The sequence below is a fragment of the Salmo trutta genome, chromosome 24 (genome assembly GCF_901001165.1).
Source record: "Salmo trutta chromosome 24, fSalTru1.1, whole genome shotgun sequence".
NCBI classification, from domain to species: domain Eukaryota; kingdom Metazoa; phylum Chordata; class Actinopteri; order Salmoniformes; family Salmonidae; genus Salmo; species Salmo trutta.
In genome coordinates, this window is record NC_042980.1 from 18986562 (window position 1) to 18998848 (window position 12287).

Genomic DNA, 12287 nt, shown 5'->3' on the forward strand with positions numbered 1-12287 from the left:
ATCTCATAAACAAAATAATTACAGTAGAGGAAAAGGATATTAGTTTAGTGCTAGCTCCTGGGGAAATACAACTAAACAGTAATGAAGTTAATTAAGACAAAGAGCTCAGTCAATAGATGACCATGGATATGAATATCCTCTATCCTCTACCAAGGTTGACTGGTGGAAATCAATTACAAGACATTAATATGAACACCATGGGACAGCTCTTAGTTCAAAATAAATATCCTCCAATTTGCAAACCTCTCATCAGCCTCATCCCATGTGTCTATAATGATGTCTTTATTAGAAAGGGACATTGCTGCTTCGGGTCATCGGAAAGGCATCCTTGTCCGACCCCTGGGTTGTGCACCCACACTATCAGAGGTCAACTCATTTTCCTGCCCTGGTATTTTCACTAATGAAGCTCAAGCCCTCCGGCTCCGTTTCATTTTTTTAAAGGACCTCACCATGACAGGTTGTGTTGATGGGGATCTTGCTATTAGAGATTGCTATTCCTACCACCGAGGGCCTGTAGAAATTCTAATGATTACCGTTTGGGCTGTGTGCTGCACCAGGGTCACAGTGTTTAGCCGACACTCTGAACTCAATTCATTTACTCTGACAGGGGTGGCGACTAAGGAGAACGGCAGGTTGCAAAATTTCCTCAATGAATTACACCGTACGAATGTCAAGCACTGCCATGGTAATGTTTTGAAATGGGGGCCATGTCAATCACCAGGGTGTTTTAGGATGACTGAGTAAGAATTTAACATGTGCATCAGTTGTTTTCCTACTTTCCCTTGCCCTGCTAGGGATTAAACAAGCACGTTATGGTTTGTAATGTGTAGATGTTATGAATAAGCCGGTAACATCTACATTTTCTCCTAGGCTTCAATTGAATTGAATTAAATGTACAATTAAATTCAGTGCCCTGCTAAAGGGTGTTAGCGGACCTGTGAGAGGACGTGGTTGTGATTGGTGGGCTGGTGTTGGTGGCGGCCAGGAGGGTGCGGAGGAGGGAGCATGGGCTGCTGGGTCCTGCCCTGCTGATTATGATGCTGATGATGTTGATGCTGAGGAGCCATGCCGTGGTTGGGGTTATACACCACAGCACTGCCATCCGGGTTCACAAAGGGCTGGCCTGTAGGTAGAGAGGAGAGGGGCAGGGCTGAAACACACTGGAAAACCACCAGCACTGGTATCTCTATTAACACATTAATGATCATAATCCATCTTTTTAATCGCATCAATCATTATTGTCAACATTCTCTTCATCCCTATTGACATTGGCCCCATTATCAACATTAAACAGATTCTTCAACACTTTGATACGAATTTGCCTAATTGCTAGGTATCCAGAAATTTAATTTGGCTAGCATTATCCTTACAGCAGTTGTAGACAGTATAGTGTCCAGAGGGCTTCATTTACATAGCCTATTTCTGAATTCACACAGTGAAGTGAGTAAATATTTATAATAAAATGTGTACCTTTGCATGAGCAGGAAAAAGACCAAGAATATTGTGTGCGGAGGCACCTTGTGTAGAGAGAATATGAAAGAAACATCTAGGATATATGATTTCTGCCCTCATTCTTTCCTAGGGCTCATTTCTCCTCTGAGTCGCAGGTGAAAAATGCATTGATGGTTCTATGGGGGTTCACTGTGAAATAGGCTGGCTCCGAATGCCGAATATCCTTTTGTGAAGGTATTTTTTTAATGCAGAAAGGAGATTATTGCCACGGAGCAGTGCAGAGACACTCAGCTCCAGTGTATGACTTGGCTGGTAAAATCTTGACTGTTTTTTCCTTACATTTGTATTCTACACACGTCTAATGAAGTGCCTGTTGGTAATATACATTATCATAAGGACAAGGGTTCACACTCCACAGACATGTCTGCTTTGTGAGCTCTAAAGTTACTCATATACTACGAGGATTAGAGAGGGTTTGGCCATGCTCTTATTTGACTAAATCTAATATCGGCGAGTATCTACTATAGTTAGCATTTTTCCTACACATTTGGAGTCATAATAAATTATTGAGAAGAAAATATATAGGCTATACACTTGCACTCTGGGCTCATTTGCCAGTGGTGAGAGGATGGGTTTTTCTCGATTTTTTGCATGTGTGACGCCCACATGGCCCTGAAAATAACTCCTCTTGAGTTTTGAACTATCAGGTGGCTAAATTAATTCCTGGCTGCGACACAAGACATTTTCCAAGTCCTTAAGAAAGGTCAATAAGCAATTACACACCCCTGGCTGGCTCTTGAAAAACATATTAGCGCCAGCTCCATATACCCGGGCTTATCAGCCAGACCCATGCATATTTAAGAACTAACCTTCTCTATGTCGGCCACTGAACGAGCAGACTGAAGAGGAATGCATTATACATCAGAGCGCCGTCTTAGACTCTCCAGTTTTTCTATATTCAATAACACCGTACAGTATGGCTCCATTGTCCCTTGTCTCAGCAACACTTGAGGGAATTTGTTTTGACCAACGTCGGGAAATATTGATCTTGCGAGCGCGCTATTGTTTTTCAAAGTGCTTCTGTTCCGACCTCATCTGCGGGCGGCAGAGAGACGGATCCTCATTTGAATGCAAGCCGCCTCAGACAGCGACTCACGTGTCAAATCTAAATAATTTGAGGAAAGCGATACACATTCTGTCGGTTGGGTTTACTATTTAAAAAGGACAATCAAAGCAGGTTCTAATTTTCACCTCCCCAAAATACTCAGCAGCATCAGAACTCAAACACATCATAAATAATGCATGAAGAAATGCCTTGCGTTCCACCACTTTTCTTCCAGATACACCCCCCAGCTGGCTCCAACGTTACACACTACAGTACGCTGTCTGTCTCTCTACGTACCACAACAAGAAGAAAGCAGTCAAGGAATAAGCAGCAAGTTGTGAGAGTTTGTGAGTTGTGTTAGTTTGAAGGAGAAGATATCGGTTTGTGAAAGAAACCCAATGGCAAGACACATTTTACATCCCCCACGGCAAGCCCCTGTACTGTACAACTAACTTACTCCTAACCAACCTGGTCCGATGGAACGGTTAGAGGGTACCAACCTGTGTGTGGGTTGACCAGGATACTCCCTGGCGGTATCCCTGTGGCTTCCAGGGGAAGCAAATAGTAGCTAGTGTTAGCTGTATTTGCTGGTGGTGGCGGCACCGGGCCGCTCCTGCCTCCCGCCTCATAAGTCACAGTACTACTAGTGCAGGTGCCTGGGTAAGCCACTGGGCAGGAGGGCGCGGCGTGGTTGTGAGGGTGGCCAGCCTGGGTTAGAGCTGGGACGGTGAGGGGCAGCTGGGAGCGAGAGAGCGAACCCGTGGAGGACCCTACACTACTAGAAGACTCTAGGGAACCTAGGGAAGGAAGGAAGGAAGGAAGGAAGGAAGGAAGGAAGGAAGGAAAGCCTTAACCTACAGACACAGCAGAGTTAACACCATGCTTAGAGTTGTTATATGGGGATGGACAGGGAGAGTCGTTAGATGCATGCCAAGGGTCAAAGGAGATACTGATGGTATCTACTGGAGGAGAAGCTGCTTGAATTCATTGGGTATTTATATTAGTCTGGCTTAGACAATCACCTATAACTGTATAATGCATCAATGGTTGAGGCCACATCTATAAAAACCTTTAGTTGACCCAAGTAGAATTCAAATGTTTTTCATTAAGAAATGCACTACTTCGAAAGGTCAGTTTTGAAATTCCAAACCTACACAACCAATGATCTATTCTAATTACCTGTGGGACTGATGCGGTCATAAAATAGAAAGAGGATGATAATATCGTCAGCAGCTCTAAATGACAAGTTAATTAATTTCTTGATTAACGTCTAGCTATTCACTTTGTTTTGCTATTCACTTTGTGTGTCCAAGCACCACCACCATGTCCATGGTGGGCAGAACAGAACACAACACTTAATGAAACTAATAGATTCTTGAACTGTACATAATTAGATCATTAAGACTGGAATCTAATCACTGTCTGGTAAACAAAATAAAACATGATTGACTAAGACATTCTACTACAATTCTAAAAGAATGGCAAACCACTGATGGCATATTACCATAACATTTGTAGAACTATGGTTCAAAGAAAGGAAGAGAAAATGTATAAACGCAAAAATAATGCTTTGTTGAATTGGCTAGCTACTTCCCCTATTAAACTGACCATTGTATGTTTGAGATGGGGCTCTTCTTTTTGTGAACGTAATAACCAATGAATTCACACTCCAGATACCAAATGGTTGTAATAAAATGAGAGAGGAGGAGCGGCAAATGTAATAAGAGGAGAAAGTATGCTGGAAAGGCACGCATTAGAAAGCACACTGCCAAAAATGTACACACTGTCAACATGTGAGTGGTATGTTAAGTGTCAGCAAGGTGTGACAATGCACTAAGACCTGCATCAGTCTTGTGTTGCCAAATAGAAAAGAAGTGCTCCGTCAATATCTTGATCAAATAAAATGAAGGGGGGGGGGGGGGGGGGGGAACACACAAAAAGCATCCTATATCAACGCAGACAGGAGATGAAATGTGCATGGTTTGGTTTTCCTCATCTGCCGACATCTGGTTGAGAATACACCTATAGCACAAGACCACACAGTGAAGCACCCATTTCACCTGGCAGGAGTCTTCATAGGGAATTTGTCTCTAAAGACTAAAAGCATTCAAACCCTTTGACAGAATGATGGGCATTATTCTAGAATCTGCCTTTGTCATGTCACATGGCTTCTCTGATTGGACGCTCCTCTAATGGACAGGCCGTTTTGACAGGTGCTGCACTGCTGATTGGCCAATATAAAGGTGGAGATTTAGAGTGAAGTGAACTGTGCTTGGTGGTTAGTTTGGTTAAACCACACTGAACTCTGCACTCACCATGGAGGGTGGCATTCAGTCTGGTTTAACCAGGCTAGTTGATAGTGGAAGTGGTGGTTATTTACCAGTCTTAGAGAGGCGACCCATGCTCTTGCTGCTGCCCGAGCTGTCTCCCCTGATGAGGACAGAGATGCCGCTGAAGCTGCTGGCCTTGGTCATGGCTGGCCTCAGGTTACGGTTGGAGCTGTCAGAGTCTGTGCTGCTCCACGGCCGAGGGTCAGAGTATTTGGGTTCGTTCTCAGAGCTGCTCTGGCGACTGTTGGCCGGGCGGCCATCTTTTAACCTGAGGAAGGAGCCATTTTAAACCATTATGGGATTATACATTTATTAGCTATTATAAGAGATAGAAACAGATTAATAGCATACCCGTTTCCTAAGTAGAGAGTAAGAGATGGGGAATTTGTCATGGCTATGTTACGGTGAGAGATAATTACCTAAACATTTGCCGCCTTTGCTGTGTGCTGTTACAAGCATCATCTTCCTGTATCCTTTTTTCAAGAGCAAAGCCATCTGGACCCTGTAATAAAATAGGCTCTGTTCGCTACTTGTACTTATTGACTCAAACTCTCGTAATCTGCATTGAAAACCTATGAAATTAATATGAAGTGAATTCTATGGGATGTTCTTACATCTTGAGCAAATATCCTGTCTCTGGCCCTCTGGTACTCCTCCTCTCGTTCCTCTATAGACTTACTCCTCCTGTCGTCCTTCAGCCGCATCCGCATCTAGACACGTCAACACAATGCTTTAGCACTAACATCTGACACATCCATCAACTGTCTCCTTTAGCAATGGTTTGTTAGTTAACAGTAACAAAGGGCTAAGGGAATATACTCTAGGAAACACTGAACTAATCACCATTAATACCATTTGGCCATTGACTACGCTTGGCGCATCAAGGAAAAACACTTTTCAAAATGGGGTTGTCTTTTTAAAACTTTACTGGCTTTCATGGAGAAAAGCTTATTATTTATTTTCGCATTTTAACTTTCTTTCTTGGAAGCTCATTGATCATAATGAGGTCTAGTATTGGGGAGCCTCACATCAAATGACTATCTTACCATGTTGTCATCTTTGTCTGAGCCGGAGTTGTCCCTTTTGAGAATGTAGCGCTTTTGGAAGTCGTCAGTTTTGTCGTCTTTGATGTGTTCTGAAAACTTTTGATCAGGGCTACAGAGAGAAAGAGAGAGATATGGGGTGGGGGGGGCAGAGATTTTTTTTTTATAAAACTTGAGTTCTAGTACGAATTAGTTCCAAGAAACCTGAGATGTTTACACCATCTCCCTTCCGCCTCAAACGCTGTTGCTCTCCTCCCAACCTTCATCACCCAATATTGAAAACGCAGATAATTACGTTTCTCCAAAAACTCATTTCGAGGACTGCAAAGGAAAATCTCTTTTGCCTTGGCAGAATATTTCTGCAGGCTTAGCCATTTGAATTAAGAGTAGGGATGAACATTTAAATTATTGGTTGTGGCAGAGAGGGACGAGAGAGAGATTACTCACATTCTTGTATTGCTAGTTTTGTTGATGATTACAGATTTCCCGGTTTGGTCGACGTTGTGGTCTAGGCCGAAGTAGGCGGCGACGCGGTGCAGCAGCATTCTGTGGTAGGAGGTCATTGGAGGGAACTTTCTCTTCTGGCTTCTGAGGAGGAGGATGAGGAGAGGACAGGGAGGAGAGGAGGAGAGAGGACAGAGGAAAGGGGGAGAAGACAGGAGGTGGGAGAGGATGGGAAGAGAGTGGGAGAGGACAGGGAGAGAGGAGCATGGAGGAGAGGACAGGGAGAAGAGTATGGGGGGCAAGTACAGGGGACCAAATCAATAATTCAAAGAGGGACTACAGGACAATTAGGAACAGTCGTTCTGTGCAAAACGGTCCAACATAGCCTGGAGTCAAATCTCATTAGTTCTCCCCAGGCCGAGAGAGACATCACACAAAATTATGCATGAGGCTTAATAAATGAACAGAAACAGCTTATTCTGTTGAAATGAACCACCCCCCCACCAAATCCTCAACAAATCAAGACACAAGAGACTCGGAAATTCAATTGAAATGCACCCAAAAAAAAAAAATCGAGACTCAGCTGAACTACTCACTCGTTATTACTGATAAAGTCGAGAATGTCCTGTTCCAACTTCAGCAGCATCATTCTGTCCCTGTGAATATAATGGATTGAACATGGAGAGAATTAGTTTGGAGTCTGTTTAGTCATTTGAGCATCCATCTCATTACCTCAGGGTATGAAAAAAACTGCAATTAGTAATCGACTGATGAAGATGCCAAGTGTTCAAACCTTTTAGAGAATGAGTCTTTGCTTATTCACCAGTGAAAGAGAACAGCTGGGCTTGTGGGAACAGACAAAATATTTTTAAATGACTGGCATGGCTACACACCTGGGGTTGTTTTTCAATGTGTTTACTAAGAATTCATGGATATCGATCCCGGTAGAGTCTGTGTATTCCTGACTGGAATCTGGAGGGGAAAAAAATAGGCATTAAAGAAAAAAAATTCTATTGTGTCTCCTCATTTCGCAGAAACTTCGCAAAAGTTAGAGCATTAATAAGCAAGAAAGATAAAAAATAAATAAATAAGCTAAACTTGTAGGACATATACCATCCATTGCTTTTTCACTTAATTTTACAGAAATGTTGAAGGTTCATTGAGTGCTGACTGAGAAAGCTGTCATTTTAGTTTATTTTAAATAAACTTTACAACCTCTGAGAAACCTCTGGTTCCAGACAATAGCCGGTGCTTTCCCACACAGGATGGCTGTCCCCCAAATGGAAACCTATTTTGTATTTAGTGCACTTCTTTGGACCAGGGCCCATAGGGGACGCAAACAATGCCTACCTCTGGACAGCATCTTCCTGGGCATCCTCTCAGTCTTTTCTAGCAGCTTCTCCACACCTTTGTTCTCCTCATCCTTGATGGGTGGCACCTCCTCTTTGTCAAATGACTGGGAGACCTGGATCTCAACTTCATCCTGCAAAATAAAGACAAGACTGTTGGAGTCACCTTTTATAATGAAATAAATGGGATAAGGTGATTTCTCTTTCTTAAGGAGCTATCCATCAGGATAATGATGAGGACCCCCCCAACTTTCAAAATGTACAGATCATGTAGCTAGTGGGGTTGCATGGTAGGAAAGCCCATGTGTACTAAGGGTTATCAGTTTAATGCTATGATCTTGAGCATTCACACCCTACAGAGTAGCTAGAAACAAAGGTTTCCCGCCTACTCTTTCTCTGATTAAGAATCTGAAGAACCCAGAAAGGCTTTCATTTAATCTTTTGGTCAATACAAAAGTAGAAGTAAAACAAGCACACAACGAGGCCGAGGGACAGCAAATGTTTTTTTTAAATGGGGAAATCTGCAATGTTTACATTGGAAGAAAAAAATAATTGCACCGCCCCTGTAAAAAGTACTAGTTTAGGGGAGTTGCAGCTTGCTAACAACGCTTTGATGCGGCACAGACTGAGTGAAAGCAAGAGAGCGAAGGATGGTGAATAGAGTGGGGGGAAAAACTCCTGGGAAAGGAAATCTCAATCACACACCAGTTCAAGGGCATAAATCTGACTGAATGAGTCTTAGTGACACCCTGCCAAGCGTATTCTTTCATGAGGTGGGAGATAATTTGACAAGCATTTGTTTAATTCACTTACACAGTCAGGGAGTTTCCATATTGCTCCTGATTTAGGGTTTTTATACAGTAATCCAGTTAAACAAGACACTTTCATTCTATGGAATGGTTGGAATGAAAGAAAGTTGACCTAACACCTAATAAAACAAACGTGTTATACAGAAGCTTGGATTCAATTAATTAGACAGATTTGAACCCCTGCTGTCAGATTAAAACAAATTATTTTAATAGGCTAATTCTAGTAGGACCTTTTGGGTCTTAGAACAATTCTGATTTCATGTTGAACAAAAAAAATGGAGAATCTAGACCACAGCTAACACGGAACCCAAACCGGCTGCGCGCGTGCGCCATCGTGCTTACATTTATTTTGGCCCCTACACCAAACGCGATCACGACACGCAGGTTAAAATATCAAAACAAACTCTGAACCAATTACATTAATTTGGGGACAGGTCGAAAAGCATTAAACATGTATGGCAATTTAGCTAGTTAGCTTGCACTTGCTAGCTAATTTGTCCTGGGATATAAACATTGAGTTGTTATTTTACCTGAAATGCACAAGGTCCTCTACTCCGACAATTAAGCCACACATAAAACGGTCAACCGAATCGTTTCTAGTCATCTCTCCTCCTTCCAGGCTTTTTCATCTTTGAAGTTAAATGGTGATTGGCATCTACACTTTCATAGTATTACCATGACAACCAGCAAAACATTTCGTCTTTCAATCACCCACGTGGGTATAACCAATGAGGAGATGGCACATGGGTACCTGCTTCTGTAAACCAATGAGATGGGAGAGGCAGGACTTGCAGTGCGATCTGCGTCAGAAATAGAAAGGAGTTCTATTTTAGCCCTTGGCAACGCAGACGCTCGTTGGCGCACACGCGAGCAGTGTGGGTGCAATAATTGAATAACATTGATTTCTAAATTTATGAATCATGTGGTGAGTGACGTGAAACTAGGTAGGTGCTTCAATAGTCACAAATCCTTTCAAGCAACTGGAAACGTCGTGTTATTCAAACAAATTCCTTTCTGAAGATTTTGTTGGGGGAAAAAATGCTGTTCTGGAGGCTGAAGATAACCAGAGGGGAGCAGTTGGTGAGGTGTGGAAACTACAGGAATTTCTTGTGAACCTCTTTCTTGACGTTTCACTATTAAAAGAGATGCACTTGTGGGGGATAAATATGCAATGAAATGATGGTTTGACACCAGCTGATGGTTTGGGGAGGGGCAGTGAATTGTCATAGGAGGGGCGTGGGGGATTTGCAGTTTACCTTGTGTTCTCGAGGCAGATCAGTGGTAATAGGGAGAGGAGGAGAGGACTCTTCGCAAACAGCCAGGCTCCGAACTAACTTTAACTTTGAGTTAGACTGGGGATTGGAGAGTGGTGAGGGTTAAGAAGAGAGTCAGGGTGGGACAAATACGGTGCAGGTAGAGTTTGAAAACACACCACAAACCAAATTAATTAAAAGGAACCCAGAATTCCCGTGCAAGCACAGCACACACTAGCATGGCAACCCAAGCTCAAGACAACACCATGCACACGGTCACCTAGGTTAGATTGACCATTAACTGGTCACTGGTTAGATCACTCGTCATGATTCTGATGCATTAGAATTTAGAATTTGCACTTGAATAACTGAAAACCACAAGCTTAAAAAAAAAGTGTAACAAATATATACTACGCAAAATGGGGGGTGGGGGGGGTGCAGGCAGTGTAAATTAAAAGGGAAAAACAACTCAGTCAGCTATTAGATGGTGGGGTTCATCAAGCAAACACTGTTACAGACATGCCTCTTGCCACTGTACCTTGGGCCTTTTTCCCATCTGTCCCGGTGTTTGCCGCTGTACGGTAGGCAATGAGACAAAATGGATCACATGAGACAAGGGTCTCATTGTCTGTAAGCCCTGGGATGAGTCCCCTTAATAACAAAATGACTGAGGACCATTACATAGTAAAGATAGGAATCTGCTCTCGAAACCATTTATTCCATCTCTTACAAAAACAGATCCATTAAATGTTTTTGTAATGAAGAAATGTTAAGATGCAACCTTTTCTTTTGCCTAAATATGCAACAGATTCTAACCTTATTTATAAATGGTTGATGCAAAATAACATTTTAAATTTGTTTTCCCTAATGCATCAGGCTAAACTATACCCAAGTCTAAATAAGTCACTGTAGTAGAGGATTTGGAAAGAAAGCGTTCCTTGCCCTCCATGCTACTCTGAATTCTAGACTTGGAAGAATGGCCGCGGGGAATGGTAAAATAACTGTTCTCTCCTGCACACACATCTAAAACAGCACCTTGTGTGCAGTGAGGCGCCTCGATCTGCAAAGTGGAGGAGACAGATGGCGGTAAAGGCATTTGTTCCGCCTCCTCATCCCCCTAGGGTAATACAGGAGAAGTTTGTGGATAAACTGGGATTTGAGATCGAGATTATCTGCTTTTCCCCTCTTGCATGGATCTCCTCAGCAGACTGACTGCATGGTTCCTGGCCTTTCCATTCCCTTACAGGTATACACCCCCCCCCCTATCTTTAGTAATGTACAACCACCTTTACAAGGGGGGGGGCAGCCAGGCTAAGATACAACTGAAATGGCAATCTATTCCATATAAAGTGCACTACTTTTGACCAGAGCCCTATAGGCCCTAATCGAAAATAGTGCACTATATAGTAAATAGGGTGCCATTCTCCTCTGACTGCTGTAATACCATATATAACCACCTATACACATGGAGCCAGGTTGAGAGTAGACTAGCGGTGCTGAGATATGAAAAGGGTCAAGGCTTTTCAGAAAGGGGGATAGCATGAGGGAAATGTTACAGCATGAAAGGAGACTAGCCTAGCTGTTCAAATCTTTCACGCACTACCTGTCAGAGGATGGGAGAGAAAAAAACGATATAGGCCGCCTGACATATAAAACCTCCACAAGGTTAACCTTCAAGCGTATGATAACTGAGTAGTGGTTTTGCGGTACACCGCTTCTGCGGGTTCTCACAACTCAATTATCTGACAATTGATTGGTTGTGCTTTGCCAGGGACTCCCCAGGGCCCCTGAGCCTGTGCTGTATCAGAAAGCAATTATTTCTCCCCGCTCTGCTAACCATTACAAAGCCCACCGATACCCCCAACCCTCACACGTCTGTCTCACTAGTCCCCTACCATTTCGCGCTGCATATACCTTTAGTGTAGTCCTCCGGTACATAACCCAACCCCGTCAACTGACATGCCATACTTTGATACGGAAATTGTGTGGGTAGGGATGGTTGATTTTGTGGGGAGGGGGGGGTTGCAGGCGTTGAAAAAAAAAAAAAGGCTGACTGGTATGGGACGGTGTTGGGCCCAGGGGGTAAGATACAACCCTGCTCTGTGATGAGATTTACCTGAGTTTCGTTCTTGTCTTGGCAGCAGCTCTCTGGTTGAATCTCGGGTTGGAGCTGGGTTTGAGCATTGGCCTGTGGCTGGGTCTCTGCCTGCTCCCTGCCGTTTGTCTTGGTCGGGCTTGGTTCTTCTCCCACCGCTGGTGTTGGTGTGGCACTGGCATGGTGGCTCTCCTCCGTCTCCACACCTCTCATAGTGTCGCTAGTCTCCTTTACAGTGACAGTATCAGACATCCTCATTAGAGAAGGCTACTTGGAGCTTCGTCTACCAAGAGCTCGAGACCTAGAGAGCAGAAAGAGATGGACAACACACGACACGGTTCCTTCGGTCAGCCTCAGCCACTGCTTGTTTTCCTCGAGGCTACCGTTTCAGCCGCAGCTATTTGTAT

At 43.4% G+C, this 12287-nt stretch overlaps 1 protein-coding gene across 1 annotated transcript in view; it reads right to left on the minus strand.

Moving 5' to 3' along the window:
- Positions 1–12287, minus strand: part of LOC115160863 (R3H domain-containing protein 1-like) — a 69744-nt gene that overhangs the window by 13429 nt on the left and 44028 nt on the right. Inside the window, 13 exon segments of the mRNA XM_029711348.1 lie at positions 936–1123; positions 3058–3354; positions 4938–5155; positions 5307–5389; positions 5502–5597; positions 5934–6042; positions 6378–6518; positions 6971–7030; positions 7268–7346; positions 7725–7857; positions 9789–9884; positions 10324–10359; positions 11902–12108. Coding sequence (XP_029567208.1) covers positions 936–1123; positions 3058–3354; positions 4938–5155; positions 5307–5389; positions 5502–5597; positions 5934–6042; positions 6378–6518; positions 6971–7030; positions 7268–7346; positions 7725–7857; positions 9789–9884; positions 10324–10359; positions 11902–12093 — 1728 coding nt within the window. The 5' untranslated portion in view covers positions 12094–12108.